The 19,230-nt window shown below is 33.9% G+C and overlaps 1 protein-coding gene across 1 annotated transcript in view; it reads right to left on the minus strand.

Annotated features, from left to right (window-relative positions):
* The window catches only part of CD2AP (CD2-associated protein), a 123,341-nt gene that overhangs the window by 11,728 nt on the left and 92,383 nt on the right, over positions 1-19,230 (minus strand). The window contains 6 exon segments of the mRNA XM_014535406.1: positions 641-722; positions 725-821; positions 2,291-2,392; positions 3,419-3,531; positions 9,996-10,138; positions 10,770-10,935. Coding sequence (XP_014390892.1) covers positions 641-722; positions 725-821; positions 2,291-2,392; positions 3,419-3,531; positions 9,996-10,138; positions 10,770-10,935 — 703 coding nt within the window.

A 19,230-nucleotide genomic window follows, 5' to 3' on the forward strand; every position in this document is an offset into this window, starting at 1 on the left:
GATATCTGGTACGGACTTTTACATCAGATTCCAGGAAATACTTGTAGAGGCTATAGGAGACAGTGAGAAAGGAAAAGAGCACCTGACCCTTCACCCTCATGCAGTTAGATAGCTGATCTTTGATCTGTTTAACTACTGGGCTTTTGCAGAAAATGTTCTTAACTTTCACTGAGGGTATGTGTCAACATACACCATTATCAAAAACTTTCAGGGGTAAGAGATGGGTCTTAGAAACCACCTATCCCAACCCATTTTTTTTATAAACATGCAGCTTGGCTCTAGCAGAAACAGTGATCAAAGTCCTCTGAGAAATAAACATACAAAAAGATATACCCAGATCCAACATACAATATGGTTTTCCTAATTTTTTAAGTTTAATTAACTCCTGAGTTTGGCCAGTAAATGTCTAGCTTTAAATGATAGGTATGTCTGTACCTTTCCTATAACTGGGCTACTTGGACAAGTTTTCTAATTCAAGTTTTTGCCAAGAGGAGACAAGCACTATCAATGGAAATTTCTTTGAAAACATACTTATTGGTACCAGTAACTTGGAATACTACATCTGTACTTCATATGATTTGGAAGAATTCTTTACACAAGTGTCAAGTAGTACTCCAGGAAGCAAACCAGGTCTCCTTACCCATGCTCCTTTTTCAGTGCTTCCACAATGCACAGCAGTTCAATCATCTCAGCTTTAATTTCTTTCAGGGAATTTTTTTCCCATCGTCTGCTTCTAATTTAGCTTTGATTTCTGATGGAGTTAAAACACTAGCCGCATTTGGTTTTGAAGGACTTGAAGGTGTTGAAAGGTACAGAGATGGCTGAAAATATAATAGAAATTATTGTAATTTTATTTGTATTTAGATTTAAGTCCAAAAGGTTTTTACAGCAAGGTGATGAATAAAGCAATATGTCAAGATAAATAGTAAATTTGGAATACTAAAAGCAGTCTGGTGTCCACAACTGGAAAACACCACACCAAAGAATGAACTTGCAAATCACTAAGGTATTTTTGTGAGAATTATCAAGGGTTTTGTTTTCTTTAAAAAAAAAAAAAAGAAAATACATTAGATTTACATTATGAATGGTTTGCCTAGTGGAATGTCTAGAAGCAAGAATATACAGTCCCTCCTTTATCTGCAGTTTCCCTTTATGCACTTTCAGTTAGTTGGAGTCAATCTTGGGCTGAAAATATTTCTTTTCTGTCTTAAAATATTAAATAAACAATTCCAGAGATAACAATTCCTGTTTTAAATTGCATGCCATTCTGAGTAGTGTGATTAAATCTCGAGTTGTCTTGTTCTGTCCTGCCCAGAATGTGAATCATCTGTTTGTCCTGGTGTCCAAGCGGCATATAGGCTACTTGACTGTTAGTGACTTAGTAGCCATCTTGGTTATCAGATCAACTGGTCCTGGCAATTGATACGCTAAAGAGAAGCCACTGATGCTTCCCCAAAGGAAAAAGGTATGTATGCATATACATATTAAAAATAAAATTATATATACCGGGAGATCTGAAAACAGATCCACCACAGATAATGGGAGAATACTCTATCACCATTACAATATTGTTTTGATCCTCCATATTAAAATTATTATTTAGAATATCCAAAGAGCTTCACTTACAAGTAATTATGAAGTACATATAGAGGCATTAAAATGAATACATGATTTGACAACCTATTTTTACTATTTCACTAAAATAACAGCAAATAAAATTTCAATGGACTGCTAACAGCTCAGAGAATCTGATTACGTGTATCTGATAAACTGGAATAGCAGCCAAATGCCCTGGAATGAATGGAAGGAAGAAGTATGACCTTCTTAAATATGATTCCATTGTGGTAATACTACTTTAAATAAAAATGGCAAGAGTTTAGAAAAGGGTCTTAATATCATAAAATAGATGGGAGGAACCATATATTCCACCACTCATTCCAGTGCTTATTATCGTACCAAGCATCAAGCTAGATAAGAAGTGAACACGTGAATGCTTCTGCCCTAATGAGTATATGTTTCATGAAAGTAAAATAAAATGTATAGATCTATGCCTTAACAAATAGAAAACATATAATATTCTTATATTACGCCTTTAAAATAATGTGAGGTCTTTAAAAAAAAATCTGCAGAGAACAGTGTGACAGCTTTAACAATTCAATTTTTTAGCAGGTATTATTTTATTTCTTGGCAGAAGAGATATTTCTTAAAGGACACATCAAATTACACAGCTTTGACGTTTAAAAAGAATCTTATATAGTATATAAATCTTAGACCACAGCGCACACCTCACCTTTGGAGAGTTGCAAGAATCCTTTTTAAATTCAGATGGCTTTATGTTGGCACTATCTTCTTCTTTGGGTGACTTCAAGATTTTTTCTGGGCTTTGAGTTGGCTAAATGATTTTTTTAAAATCAAGAAACAGAAAACACCAAAGCAGGAAAAGTTAGTACTTGATAATAAAATAAATAACTTTTATCTCTGTTCTCTGCACCTACTGTTCCATTATTATTAACAGGATGTTACATAATTTCAAGCTGAATAAGACATTTGCATAGCTTGAGGGAAAAACAGGTTCCCTCTCAGCAGTGAAAATTTTCTCTAGTTAGGTAATTTAAAAGCACCACAGTGCTTAAAAACGAATATATTAGCACTAAAGCATTACTAGTATCCCCGGCAATGTATAAAAAGCATAAAAGGAAGTTCCACATTTATATACCAGGATTTGTACTACATGAATCACTTCCTACTTCAAGGAGAAAGATGTTTTCCATCTTTCCTAAAATGTGTATGTACCACTCAACTCTAATTATTGTTGTTGGTCAGGCAGATTATACAATATACCATGTCCTCTTTTGAGTGCTCTGTGGTTATGGTCTCAGGACACTCTTTCTGATTCTGGAACCTTCCATTCCCAGCTCTTTAAATGAGCAGGACACATTCCCCACATCTCCTTAAATACAACCATGTACCACTTGAGTGCAACAGCTATCTTTCTGTTTTTTAAACTTCAGTAAAGCTATAGAGTAGTGATTCTCAACCTTCCTAATGCCGTGAGCCTTTAATACAGTTCCTCATGTTGTGGTGACCCCCAACCATAAAATTATTTTCATTGCTACTTCATAACTGTAATTTTGCTACTGTTATGAATCGTAATGTAAATATCTGATATGCAGGATATATTTTCATTGTTACAAATTGAACATAATTAAAGCATAGTGATTAATCACAAAAACAGTATGTAATTATATATGTGTTTTCCAATGGCCTTAGGCGACCCCTGTGAAAGGGTCATTCGACCCCTAAAGGGGTCGCAACCCACAGGTTGGAAACTGCTGCTATAGAGCCTCCCTCGATCTTATCTTCAGAAGGATTCTGGAGCTGCTAAAGTCCTCGTTTTACAAGAGTAAGTGTAACTCACAGAATGCCCGCCATTGAAGCGGCCAGGCAACCTTCTTCCAGGCATCTTCGGTCTGTTTGCAGTGAGATGGAGTAAGTTTTCTGAGGAAGCTATGTCATCAAAATTCACAATATCTGGAGAATAAAATTCAATGTATACACTAAGAGATAACTGTGCATTTTGAAAGGTAAAAATATTTCTGAATTTTTAGCAAGCTTTAAATTAAAGGACTCACAAGTTGACCTGTGCTTTTCATATGCATTTAGAAAACAACACTCACCCTTAGAAAACAAACTTCCTCTTCACCTGATACATTTTATAGCATAAGACTTTAGTAACAATATAAAGTTCATGCTTTTAATAGACTTAGACCACAGCAAAAAGTTCTTGGAAGATATAAATCTGTACTTGTCACAAGCTGTTGTTGCATAAAAGAGCTGTCATCTTAAGTTCTTCCTTATAAAAAAAATAATTTATTTCAACTCAATTAATTACTGTATCATATAATAAAAACAAAAACTTTGTTTGAAACTTCAGGTAGTACCCTGATATTCAAATTTTAAGGATTCTACTATATCTGGGACCCACACTGCTGCTTTCCAGTTGCTTTTCTCAATGTGAAGTGAAAGTACAATTTAATGTGTTTGATATACTGTATGTATGCATGTAACAGTATACTGTAGCTGGGATGCACACTGTTTATAGTTCACTGCACTTCTGCTGAGACATCACCATGTTTAGAAGTTATAAGGTAGTTATAAATCTAAGGCAGATGGGAGATCAAGGAAAAATCCTACATAGATCATCCACTTGTTTCCCAACCATCAAAGGCTGGCTGACCTTCGATCCAATAACAGATGTAAAGAGAAACCTAGTAATTCATATCTCTGAAACAATAATGTATAATGCCTTTACTTTTTCTACATGATCCAGAAAACCTTCCTAAAGAAGCTGATCTTTAATTTTGAAGCACAGGTATCTCTAAGTATACAAAAACCTTAAGGATAATTCCAGATACTTCCACTGTCACTATTATCTTCCTTAAGCCCAAATTAAAAACTAGGGATATTAATCACAGTCAAGACCCTTGAAATGGCAGATTTCTTTGGCCTAGTCTTCCAGGTATCGAATCATTCTTCATGTTATCGTTACCTGAATGTTTATACACTTTCTGTCAAATATTTAGATGCCCCACCTCAGTTATATTATTTTATAAAATAATCTAAAGATTCTAATCATTACTGCCCTCAGCTTATTCATCAATTTTCATATTCAAAGTAATTCATTTATATTTTTTTAAAGGGATGAAGAAAAAAAGGGTAAGGCAGAGGAAGTTAGGTATCACTGTTTGGCAATATGCATTTTGTGACACCTTTAAATGTCTGTTGACCACTTAATTCCTCTTCACCTTCACATTTTGGAATTATATTCTGGGTTCTATTTTATACCTAGTCACTAGGTTAATACATCACAATAGGCAATCCAATGTGCTTGGTTTAATTATTGTCTTGAGTCAAATAATTGTCTGTAAGTAATTATAAAATATAACAAATCATAATAAACAGTGGATTTAATGTATAAGTCATTATACAGTGTGAAAGACCTTGAGTGTGTGTGTGTATAGTGATATATATATGTATGTGTGTGTGTGTATATATATATACACACACACATACATATATATCACTTTATCTGCAAATGTCACCAATAAAGTAAATAATCAATATTTTTTAAATGTTAAAAATATACTGTAGTATAAAGGGTGAAAAAATACTTTTTACACTGATGTTTATTGACAACCTCAAAAAAATCCTTGAAAAGTACAATCCAATCATTTTGGTCCCTGGAGATTATTTTCAAATGCATATTGAAGCAACTTGCAGAAAGAAAAAGAAATAAACAGAAAACCATAGAAAGGAATGAAGATAAATGAAACTGAAAGGGTAAATAAAAGGTAAATTATACATCATGCTCATGTAAAAAAGGCCTTTTATGTGTCCAATTTTGGGCTACAACACCAAGATAAATGATTTTACTATTTTAAAACTCTCTCAGGTCCTCCATTGAAGCCATTAGGTTAATAAAATGAAATAGTGCACATCTTGGACTCATGATATATTAAACACTTTTCAATTTCTCTGAGTAATAACAATAGATTTAGACTGCCCACATGGCATAAAAGGCATGACAACCACTTAACTCTTGCAATCATAATGTCACTCTGCCAGCCATTTAAATTTCTAAATACTGCCTAAGACGACATGGAGTTTTTAAAAATCACAATGAAATATCAAATTGGGGGAGAAAGTAAACTGATTTTTATTGTTTTCAAGTAAACAAAAAACTTTTATCAAAAAATATCTTAAACTGACCAGGAAAATCTTCCCAACATGAATTTCATTTTATTTTAAAATGGAAAACCAAAGGGTTAGAATAGACAGACAAACATGTAGACTTTTAGTAAAATTACAAAAAAATATCAATGTGCACCACCTATTTATACTGAATATAATATTTTGATTTCTTTTATAAATTGTTATCTTACCAAAATGGAGAAAGGTAGAATAATTTTCTGACACGTAAGAAGGGAAACATGGCAAACAGGCTAGGAAACAAAATCTGGAAAGAAAAGTCAAGGATAGAAATGTCTAGAAAAAGGACTAAACCAAAAAAATTATTTTACAAAGCAGGAAAAAGGAACAGTTGTAGAACGAATAGAAGCAGTTCAATGTTTAGCATATACCTATTACAAATAATCTAAACTTACATAAGATGTGTCCTGGATTTTAGATTTTTTCTTTCATTTTTCAAAGGGAAAATTATGATGGGTATAAATTTCAATAAATTTCAGATATTTTTTAAACAAGCATTTTTTTTATTACTCACTGAACACTAAGACAGTTTCCAAAAGGATGTTTTAATACTAAAATTAGTGGTCAGAGTAATAAATCAATATATTAACAACTCAATACTAGTATAGCTGTTACTAAAATTAAACTACCTTTTGATCAAGTTTTAGTCTTCAGCATATAGTAAATATGAGAAAATTTTAATTCTATGATCTAATAAAAACTATATTATTCTTTTAAAATATTTCAGTATAAAAATGCAACTTAGTATAACACTTGAAATCTCATACATATGTAAGTGAAAATTCATTAATATAATAACTCTCTAGAATGACATTGAGGAATTATTAGAAAATACAAATTTTAGCCCAAGAAGAATTTACCACAGAAAAACAATTTAAAAAGATAAAATACACCATGGCCCATGTATCTCAGTGGTTAGAGAGTGGCCCTGCATACAAAAGGGTTGCAGTTTCAATCCCCAGCCCCAGTTGGGGCATGTGGAGGAGGCAACCAATCTCTCTCTCTCCCCCTCTCCCTCTCTTCCAGTCTATCGAAAAATCAATGAAAAAAAATATCGTCAGGTGCGGATTAACAACAACAAAAGGATATATGCTACACTCTAAGAATACTTCATCATCTGTGCTTTTGACATAATTACATTACCACTAAATTTTCTATTTTAAAACTAATTGTAAACTGTCTGGAAAATTAACTATTTAGGCCACATAAAGTTTATAATTAACCAGTAGTGGCAGCGAGATTATCCTAACCATTTTTTATGAAGTGTTTGAAAAAGCAATTAAAACATGGTTGTAACAGCTCTACAATTAGTAGTACTATTTTATATAATATAAGAGGATATTTATAAACTTTTCAAAAGAAAAATAAAACCAAATTGACTGTTCTAGGAATGTTTTTCTTATATGTACAAAAGTCAGAGTCTGTACTCATATACATACATGTGTTTTATATGCCTTTATATACAGGAAAATCCTATCTGAGAGGAGGATCAGGAATTTACATCCTTCCTAGATAGGAGCAGAAACAGAACGAGATGGGGTTAACAATGGAGGAGGGGAGCAGAAAGGAAATAACTTTATACCAACTTCCATGTCAGGCATTCTAGTAAGTATCATAGAAATTTTGGGCTGTTCAGTTGTTACTTAAGCAAGAAAATAGATTAATAGAAGAAACATGCCAATAATGACCATCAGCTAATAATTTACAACCCACATTTTTAATAGCAAGGACAGTGTACTTTCTACTCTGTCATTTCACTTGAAATTATTTATTACTTTACATCATAATGAAACTCTAAGAAGATTTTTGTATTTTTAAAAACTTTCTGAAACTTGTTAAAGGGCTAGACTGATATGCTGTTTAAAAAATTTAAAACCTGAGTCAAAAATATAATTTAAAATAAGCCAAATTTGAGGCTGTATTTGATGTAGAACACAGTTTCTGAAGAAGAGGTAAAACACCTTTCTACTACATGTACTAAGATCATCTGATATTTTAATAAAAAGAAAATAAGGAATAACCTGAGTTATGGTCTGAGACATAAGCTACTGTCGGCAGCTATGTCTTTTACGTTGACACACTACTTATGCCTAAAACAGTACTGAAGAGAGAACACTTCTTATTTAGTAAATACCTGCCACTTAAAATGAGCTCAATTTTCAAAATTTATATTTTCTGAACTTTACAGGGTGTAAGTGTGGTACACCTAGGGCAGACTGATAGCTTTATTCCTGAAAGAATAAAGGACAGCAGCTTGAAAGTCAGCTGTTAGTTTCTTGACCATATATGTAAGTCTCAGCATCTCTAAGTTACTCCCTTATTCATTTGATAAAGAAAGAAATCAGAAAATTTCAAAACCCTGTTCCACAAAGCCTTTTTGGTTTTTAATGAAGACTGAATAATGGCTATGGATGTAAGATAAGAATTGGGACCAAAAACAAGGCAAAAAGTAGAACTTTTCAACCACCAATACTTTCACACTGTTACACATCATTTTTATTAGAAATGTAGCAAAGGAAACAAAATTTACTGGTGATCGTATATAGAAAAAGTTTGGAAAACTAAAAATGGTTTTTATTTACTTAAAACATTTTTATTTTGTAATTTTCATGACCTTGAGACAACCAAATGATGAAAAATATGCAAGAATGATACAAAGGAACAGAAAAATACAGAATATAGAAGCTCTAAATATTACTTCTTCAGCTCCCAAAATGACATTAAAATTTAAGACTTCTGATAAAAAGTGAAGATAATTATGGAAATTAAAAAGGTAATGTTCATGGAGTTTTTATTTCCAGAGTTAAAACTGTGCACTTAATCTTTATTTCTCCAACTATGACTTTTGAAAACACATTTCTAGCTGTATTTTACATCAAACAGAAAACAATAAGAACTGATAAAATCATATTTTCACCACTAACCTCAACAGAAAGGAGTATTTTTAAAAACACAAAGAGAATTTTATTTTATTTAACTAACAATGAATATGAATAATTTTCATCAGATAAAACATACTGAACATATCTGAGTGAATGCCTCTAAAGTACAACCAACATCTCAAATTCCAGAAATTATTCATGAATATGGCTTCATCAAGAGCAAGCAGGATCCAAAATACATGATAAAAGGATCTATAAAACACTTAAATTAAAAAACTGAGAGAGGCCATGTTTAGGTCAGAGCTTTGGTATTGGCAAACTGAAAAGAGGAAAGACAAATAAAATCATCTGAAGAATTTTGGAAGTTGGTAAGTAGTACATTTTCTAATATAGTGACAAAAAAAAAATCTAAGTGTAACTGACCTTGCGTTTACATCAACACTGAAACTAAAAATGTATTTAAAATATTAAAATTTAAAAAAAATATTTCATAGAGCCCTTAGTATAAAGGGGATTTAAAAAGTTCCCTTCTGGTTTATGTGATCTTGAACATCTGATGTACTTTTAGCTTACTCTGTTTAGATGTAAAATAGAAAAATTAGTATTTGTCTCTTACAGTTACTGTGAAGATAAAATAAGAACATATATGAGAAAGTGCTTTGAAAATGTATAAAAACTAAAAACAAATTCTAAGTACTATACAATAACCATTACCACAAGTGTACAACGCTTTAATAGTGAGACCTTTGATTTGTATCAAGACTTTCTCTGTTTCAAGTGTTCCATTTTAGAACTAATATGGATAAAAGACTGGAAACTAATAAAGATGATTAACAGGCTGAAAAAATCAGTCTGAAACTTAATGAACAACATTTACCTAAAGAAGTAAAGCCTGCTGATATGTAGAAAGAGAGTAAGTCACAAAAAGCCTATTTGTCTGAATTGAAAAGTATATTGGTATTAAGTAGAAAATAAAAATATTCTTAAATGTAATCTAGTGCTGGCATTAAAGTCTACATCACCTCTTTATTTTTAAACTTCTAAAACTAAAACATCCTCAGATCTGCCTGACTTAGGTGGTGTGGTCTTTCTATTCTGAAGAGACAGAACGATAAATGGATGAACTCTTAATAGCCACCTCAGTTTATGTGAATCATAAATATTCTGCCTGTTTATCTTCTTTTATGTTTTTCTATTTTGGCTTCATAGATTTAAAACAAATTTGAATTAAATTCCACTGTATCTGTCCACACACAAATTGTATATACAAATTTATTTTAAATCGTTTCTGAAAACTATACCGGCAACTTTTAAAATGTACCACCTTTCTACACGTTAACTTACCTGTTTCTTTAAAGCTCCTAATTGTAAATGAATCTAGATCTACTGATTTTGGTCTAAGTGGTGACTGTTCAGAATCTAACTTTGGTTTTGATACTGGCTCAGTTTCAAATTTTGATGAAATGGCAGGCACTTCCCCATTAATCCTGAAATGAGAAAATCAAACAGAGGCAAAAATCACTTGTATGTGAAACATGACCATTTTGTAACATTTTAATTTAATGACACTAAAGATGTTATAGCATAATACCGAGTTTTATTTCTGTTCTATAAAATGATTTCTATAAACATTGACTTCTACCTTAAAACTAATCCTAATAAAATCAGAAATGTAGCCCTAGCCAGTTTGGCTCGATGGATAGAGCTTCGGCCTGCAGACTGAAGGGTCCCAGGTTCGATTCCAGTCAAGGACACATGCCTGGGTTGCGGGCTTGATCCCCAGTGGGGGGTGTACAGGAGGCAGTCGATCAGTGATTCTCTCTCATCATTGATGTTTCTAACTCTCTCTCCCTCTTCCTTCCTCTCTGAAATCAATAAAAATATATTTTTTTAAAAAATCAGAAATGTAAAAATATATTTTTTTAAAAAATCAGAAATGTAATATGAGTATAGTCACTGAATATAAGTATGAATATAAGGTTAATATTTAACAGAGGAATTACTAAAATATATAGAAAAAACATGGAAACCAAATACTTTAAAATTTTCTTTGAGATTTACTAGTAGAAAGGCACTGATGTCAAAGGCAGGTAAATTAATAAACTACTTAAAACTTACCTGGCTACAGGTGGTAGTGGAGGAACTGGTTTCTCAGGTCGCTTTGGGTATACTGTTCCAGAAGATCTCAATAAATTATTGACTTTGGTGGGTGGAGTAGGCTTCTTCGGTGGAACTTGTGGAGCAGCTGGTTTAGAAGGTTTCTGGTCCAGCATGGATTTTTCATCTGATTATTTAAAAATAGTTAATAAGTTATTAACAATGAGAACTGTTTTCTATGGCTTAAAGCTAAAGCCAGGCTGGAAAAGTGTGAAACAGAGAAGAGAGACATATTAGTAAGTGAGCATGTGCACACTGTTTTATGTTTTAAAGTTATAATAAGCCTAAATGTCTAAAAAAGTTTACTTTGGTGGGGTGGGGGCCCCCAAATAAGCCCTAATGTACAAATAATGCCTGCTTCTTATTGTCTTCTCAGCATCCTTTGCTTTTAGGAGTGGTATTCCACTCAAATATAACCACTTGTAATTTTACTCTAAGCTGAGAACAAGATTATCTAGACTTAAGTCCATCAGATCACTTAGTAAAAATAAAATAGAGGGAGCTGAAAATGAGTAGGAATCCTAGTGCCATTTAACATAATTATTTTGAAATAATCACAATGACAAAGAAAAAAAACCAAATGTTAAGAGACATTTAAGAGAAACTGATGCTAGACTGATTAAGCAAAGGTAAGAAAATTACAGGCTTGTATTTGTAATTCTCACCTTGGTATTAGGAATTTTATTAACATTTAATTTACTAACTCAATGAAATAAATTTGAAAATATGCTGGACAAAACAATACTGAGGACATTTTTAAACAATGTTAGGAAAAACAATTTTATCACCAAAAGTGCATGGTATTAACACACTTCCTTGGATCATATGAAATATAGCTTAGTCTTTAAAACCCTGGCCATCCAAACTTAAATTTCTATAAAACAGTCAAATAGATGTTTTATAAAAAATATCAGAAAAAATGTTAAAGGATAGCAAATAGAAGTTCAGTGATTAATTGAATATACATTCTTCTTTTAACAGATAATATTCATGGAAAGCAAATGTATCAAAAATAAGATTCACCATCCCTGGTATATCTGAGATTAAATCAACTATAGTATACTGATTTATAATACAGGATGTCCCAAAAAGTGGATACATAATTTGAATGATTATAAAGTCAGTGTTTATTAATATAGAGTCCATTTTCAAAATTTAAAAAAATCTACAGAAATTGTTTTGTCAATGCCTGTTTTCAAACTGATAACCATTCTGGTCCAGGCTCTGCTGATAACACAAAGCAATGGAATTACAAACATTAAGAATCATTTCCTTTGGTATTTGTGCCCCCTCAATTCGTCGACTGTTCCTGGTTTTGTACTGTAAACTTTATCTTTTATGTATCCCCATAAAAAAGTCTAGTGGCACTTTAGGATATATTTTTTGTTCAAAGCTTAGTCTGGCTTCACCCATTATTTCAAATTAGTTTAACCCTGAAAGGAATGAAAATTAAGTGAGTTAGCAGCTTTTAAAATGTGTATACATTTTTGGGGACACCCTATATAATTAATATATGATGGCAATGTATTTGTGTACTAGATTTTAATTCAGGCAAAACTTACATAAAATTAACCATTTTAAAGTGAACAAATCAGTGCCATTTAGTATATTCACAATGTTTTACAACCACCATGTCTACCTACCTCTAAAACCCTTTCATCTCCCAAAAGAAAACTTTGTTCCCTTAATCATTTACTCCCTTTTCCCTCCTTTACCCAGCCCCTGGAAACTACCAAGCTGCCTTCTACCTATATAGATTTACTTATTCTATATATATGTGGAATCATACAGTATGTGACCTTTTTTGTCTGGCTTAGTTCATGTAGCATAATAATGTTTTTGAGGTTCATCCGCATTATAGCAGGTATCACTATTTTTTTTCTTTTTGTGACTGAATAGTATCCATGAATATAGCATAATCCATTCATTTATTGAAGGACATTTGGTTGTTTCCACCTTTTGGCTATTGTGAACTGCGCTGCTATGAACATTTGTGTACAACTATTTGTTTGAATACCTGTTTCCAATTCTTTTTGGTATATATCTAAGAGGAATGGCTGAAACATATGGTAATTTTATGTTTAACTTTTTGAGGAACTACTAAAAATTTTCACAGCAACTGAAACATTTTATATTCGTATCAGCAATATACGAGGGGTTTAATTTCAGCACATCCTTGCTAATATTGCTATTTTCCATTTTTAATATTATAGCCATCCCAGTAAATGTGAAGCGGTAGCTCATTGTGGTTTGGTTTTCATTTCCCTAATGACTAATGACACTGAACATCTTGTCATGTGCTTGTAAGGCATTTGTGTATCTCCTTTAGAAAAATGTCATGTTGCCCTGACTGTCACTGTCAACATTGTTGTAACCACACAAGGGGAACCAATTTAGAAGATAAAGTAAACACTAGGTTGGCAGAATGAAGAGAGAAAGAGATAATCCAGGTCCATCATAAATTATAGAGTTTGGGGTGAGGGAGGTCGGATGACCCCTACTTCTGGACTTCTAATTACCTAAGACTGTTTCCCAATTGTTTAAGTAAGTTTAAATGAATGTTTTATTTTCTTTGCTTTTAAAACGTCCAACTTTTTTTTATCCATACCACCACTACATCTACCTAAATAGCATGAGAACAAAGTTTCAGAAAAACATATCTAAACAGGTCACACCAGTGTTTAAATTATACAATAAATATTGTACTGTGTATCCATATGCATTATATAGCTACTGTGCAAGGACCTATAGAACCAATGTCAAATAAGATTTAGACACACACACACACACACACACTCCCTACACCTGTGCCTTTATGAAGTTTAGTCACGTGAGAAAACAAAATAAATCTAAACTAATAGGTGACATATGACAATGAGTTTATCTGTTTTTAGATAGAGTAATTAAAAAAACTAATTCAAGGAGGTGACATACACTGGATATTATAACTGAAACCTGAGAAATAAAAAGGAATTAGCCATAAAAAGTTTCTGAAAGGAGTATAAGAGAGATAGGATTCCAGGGAAAGAGTACTATACCATGTAACTCTGAAAAAAAAAATACTGGTATTCTATAAACATGATATAGTGGGGGAGTGTACTACACACAGTGAGCAAGAAAATAAAATTATGAGAAATATTAGAAAAGTCAACAGAAGCCAGATCACTCAAAACTTGCAAGGCTAGGCTAAGGCTAAAGTGATCAAGAAAGTCTGCTTTAGAGAAAAAAATATTATAAACTGGATATTTCTCCCAAATGCAATAGGAAGCATTCAAACACATTAAGTTGATGTGTTATATATAACATACACATATTCGAGGGAAAATACACATACACTATTTCCATAGTATAAATTCTGAAACCCTTATCACTACTTTAAATCCTTTTTGGAGCAGGGCAAGATGTAAACAGACTAGAGGCCCAATGCGCAAAATTCGTGCAAGGGGCTTGGTCCTCGTAGCCCCGGCCTTGTCCGGAAGATCGACCAGCTGTCTAATTAGCATATTACAATTTTATTATTATAGTTAAATACATGCTACATCTCATACCATTGAAAGGCCTATCATGAACTACACAAATGGTTCTCAATTTTGTCTTCAGATTAGAATCACGTTATATAGGCTAAAACCTGAGCCCTACCCTATACAATTCTGTAGAGGAACCTAGGCATCAACATATTTTTTAGACACCCCAGTATTCTCACATGTGACCAGGATTGAGGACAACTGTACCAAGCTACCTGTCTAGCTTAGTTCCTCAAAACTCCTCCTAGGTGCCTGGAGCCATTTCCTGAATATGCTATGCTTTCTCTCATTCTTTTCATATTCTCTTTCTGTAGAATCACCTTTGCTTTTCTAGTCAACACATTCTGCTCATTTTCTAAGTCTCTGTATAATCACAATACAGTAGTTAATGTCTATTAATTATTCAACTAGCAATGGTCTGAATATTTTTTAAAATGAAAAATAAACTTTTTAATCTTCCTAGTAATTAGCAGAAGCAAGCTGCCTCATACATAACTGACTGAATTTATGTTATATGTTTAGCATTTGTTAAGTCTGTTTCAGGTATGGTTATAAATAAATATAGTTTGCCACTTCTTAAGAGGTCAAGATTATTTTTAGGTTCAATCTGGAGAGAGAAATTAGAGATATTAAAATGTCCTTTGTAGAACATTAGAGATAAGTATCATTTCCTTTTTGGTAAGCATGCTAAATATAAAATACAATAGAGTCCCGCCACAGCTCTCAACTCAATGTCTATGTACTACAGATTGTGTCACAAATTAAAAGACACCTCCAATAATAAATGATCTTAAATGAGTCTGGTTATGTTTGTTCTGTTTAGGAATCAACTGAAAAATAAGAAGGCTGACCCCAACTTCTCAAACAGAGAAGAAATGCTCCTCAAGGAAAAGTGAGCAGATTCACTGCCTCTAATAATAAAAATGTGGAACCAGGCGAGGCTTCAGCAGCCAATTCTGTTCTTGCTGTGGATGTGCCTGGGGCCTTGGGGAGGACGTGATAAAGGTTATCATTTAATTGATTTTTATAAGCCTGATAGAGCTTTTATTATATCCTACCCTACACCTCCCTGCCTGGCACCCCAAAATAAACATCAGTTCATCCCTTCCTGTCATACATATTTCATGCCAAGGATGAGAAAGTACACCAAGAATGAAATAAACTACTGATAGGTATGTCCAAGAAAGCTTTTCCAAAAAGCAAGAGAAAAACTTACACTCCAAAGTGCTGATAGTACCAGTCTTCTGAGGCACAGCATGGCTGTCATTCAAGGTACCTCTGAGAAAATCAGCGGCATAAAACTGCTAAGTAGATCTGAGAAGATACACATGGCGTCTTGGGGCAAGGAGTAGACAGTGAAGATTTAAACTCCATTCTTAAGATTTGAAAAAGTATCCCAAGGAAAAAAGCATCCTCACTTAAGAGTCAAATGTAGGATGATCAGATGCATGTCTTCTAGTGGCTCTTTTCCCCCCTCCCCAACACAGCAGAGCTTTTCAAAAAATATCTTCTGTGCAATTAGGATCATGAAAGACAAAAGTCATGAACACACGTACTGGTGAAATATACTTTATTTCCTGTCAGAAAGCTAAGGCTCCTAATGTGGCACTTGACATGGCTTGAAAAGGCTTGCTCTGTTGACTGTGGAACAAGGATAGAACTTTAACTTATGCCTATTTTTATTTAAAAAGGGTTAAATTAATCTGCACCAATATTTAGTATCATATTGAAACTGGCTCTTTCCCCTAGTCCATTTTCCCTATTCCTTGCACCAGATCTATCAAAGTCATGTCAAGTCAACAAAAACATTTTGAAAAATATTAAGAGTTTTGTCCCTTGTTATACATTAGTCTTGTTTCACTTATAAAACAACTAAAGGCCTGTTGCACGAAAAGATTCGTGAAATAGGCCTTCCCTTCCCCTGGCTGCCGGCATCAGTTTTCCTCTGGCACCCGGCACCCAGGCCTTCGCTGCTCCGCTTTGCACCTACGTATGCAAATTAACCGCCATCTTTGTTGGCGGTTAATTTGCATATCTCACTGATTAGCCAATGGGAGGCGTAGCGAAGCTACGGTCAATTACCCTGTTTGTCTATTATTAGATTAGATTCTTATATTTGCACTTAAACTTTGAAACCAACACATAAATTTTAAAATCTTTTCAGTGAAGCCCTGACCGGTGTTGCACAGTGATTAGAGCATCGGCCTGCCCAACAATGAGCTGCGGGTTCGATTCACCGTCAAGGGCACCTGTTTTGGTTGCAGGTTTAATCCCGACCCTGGTTGAGGTGTGTGCGAGGGGCAACCAATAAATGTATCTCTCACATAGATGTTTTTCTACCTCCCTCCCTCTCTCCCTTTTACTCTCTCTTAAAAAAGAAAAAATCTTTTCAGTGAAATTTTGGTAGTAAGATTTAAAACTAAGAGAACAAATGTCTTTTCTATTTATTTACATATTTACCACTTCTGGCATCCCTCATTACTTGGTGTACATCCAAACACCTACATAGCATCATTTTCCTTCTCCAAAAAATAACTTTTAACATTTTCTATGTAGCATATAGTTTGTTGGGCATGTGTTCCCTCAGATTTTGTGTGAAAGTTTTTATTTTGCCTCCATTTCCTGAAAGGTATTTTTGCTGGGCGACAACTCAAGGTGGACAGTTATTTTCTTTCCAACTTTATCCACTCTTCTCTTTGTCATTGCTTTAGTCAAATGCATTATGATATGCCTTAAGGTAGTTTCTTATATGTTTCTTCTGCTTGGCATTCATTAAGCTTCTTGGATCTATAGGATTATAGTTTTCACCAGATCTGAAATCTTTTCAACTATTACTTCTTCCAATATTTTTTCCTGTCCCCATTACTTATTTTATCAATAAGTAAAACCAATTGATATTGTCTCTCAGGTCACTGATGCTCTGTTCATTTTCCCCCCCTAGTCTTTTCTATACATTTTAGATAGTTTCTATTGCTTTATCTTCCAATTCATTAATATTTTCTTCTCTATTCTCCAATCTCCTGGTAATTCCATCCAGTGGTTTTCATTTCAGATATTGTATTCTTCATCCACAAAGTTCAATTTGGGATTTCTTTTTATATTTTCCATTTCTGACAACATCATGTTGAAATTTCTTCCACTTTCTGGAATACATGGGATACATTTACAATAGCTCTTTTAATGTCCTTGCTGCTACTTCCGTATGTCTTATCATTTCTGGGTCTCCTTAAATGGACTGATTTTTCTTTGAGTTATTGGTCACTATTTTCTCCTGTTTCCCCCTCCCCCATACCTGATAAATTTTTTTAAAATCAGATAAAGGACATTGTGAATTTCACAATATCACTCTTTAGTGATATTGTGGGTTCAGTTCCAAACTGCTACAATAAAGCAAGTATCACAATAAAGCAAGTTGTAATCTTTGCTGGTAGGAGGATTTTGCCTTCAATTTGTAAAAGAACACAACATCTGTGAAACACAATAAAGCCAAGCACAATAATAATAAGAACAAGGTATGCTGTAGGTTGTTTGTTTTTGTTTTGTTTTTTGAATTTTGTTCTAAAATTAGTTTCATTTGTTTCCAAGACAGGTGCAGAACACCTATGGTGAGATACTTTATTAGAAATTCTATCTAATGCCTTGAGTTCTTTCCAAGATGGCTTGTAGGAACAAAATTTTTGTGAGTTCCAGAAATTGCTTCACCAAATGCTTTTCAGCACTTATTTCTCCAGCTATCCAAGTTCTCTTACACATGTGTGTAATTCAGTACTCAGCCAAAGAAAGCCTCATGGTAAGTTCCACAGGATCTCTGAGTGCTCTCTCCTGTGCAGTTACAGCCATTCTGGCACTCTGCCCCACACACTGTAGCTGCCTTGGCCTCCTTAATCCCCAATCTCCTCAACTCTGCAGAAAAACTAAGCTCTGTCTGGCTTCCTCTTTTCTGTTGCTTATAAAATGCTTTTAGACAATAAGCTGGGAATCATTTCAGGGCTTGCCTTTCTTGTTTCAGTGACAATTTCTCTCAGTATAACAATCCTATGCTACTTGTTGTTCAGTATCTGAAACTGTCAAATATTTTGTCATTTCCTAGTTGTTTAACTCAGGAGGGAAAATTCAGTCTTTGCTACTTCATCATGGCCAGGATTCTGAGGACATAAATGTAAAAAAAGCAGCAATTATCTTTGTTTATAAGATCAACTCACAGAGCTCAGAAAATATGAGAAGTCAGCATCTGAATTTTAACAAACCACTATCTATCTGATGGAGAGGACTATAAGAGAAATATCATAATGTAGATGAAACCAGCAATACACTTCTACATATCTGTACATGCGTTTCATGAGGGACAGATATTATAACCAAGTACTATAATGAACTGACCCAAAAATCAGACCTAACAATAGCGATACCACAAAGGACTAATCTGAGATTAAGAAATGCTTTTATTAAGTACTAGAGGCCTGGTGCACGAAATTCGGGCACTCAAGGAGGGGGGGTCCCTCAGCCTGGCCTGCGCCCTCTTGCAGGCCAGGAGCCCTCGGGGGATGTCCAACTGACAGCTTAGGCCCACTCCCCTTAAGCCATCAGTCAGACATCCTTAGCACTGCTGGGAAGGTGGGAGAGGCTCCCGCCACCAATGCTGCTCTCGCCAGTCATGAGCCCAGCTTCTGGATGAGAGGCGCTCTCCTTGTGGGAGCACATTGAACACCAGGTGGCAGCTCATGCATCGTGTGTCTGCCCCCTGGTGGTCAGTGTTCGTCATAGCAACCAGTAGTTCCGTGGTTCGGTCGATTTGCATATTAGCCTTTTATTATATAGGAGGATAAATTACTTTTACATCATAAATAAAATTCACAAATGTAAAAAAAAGGAATAGGGAAATCTTCCATATTGTATGG

The sequence above is a fragment of the Myotis brandtii genome, unplaced genomic scaffold (genome assembly GCF_000412655.1).
Source record: "Myotis brandtii unplaced genomic scaffold, ASM41265v1 scaffold143, whole genome shotgun sequence".
NCBI classification, from domain to species: Eukaryota; Metazoa; Chordata; class Mammalia; order Chiroptera; family Vespertilionidae; genus Myotis; species Myotis brandtii.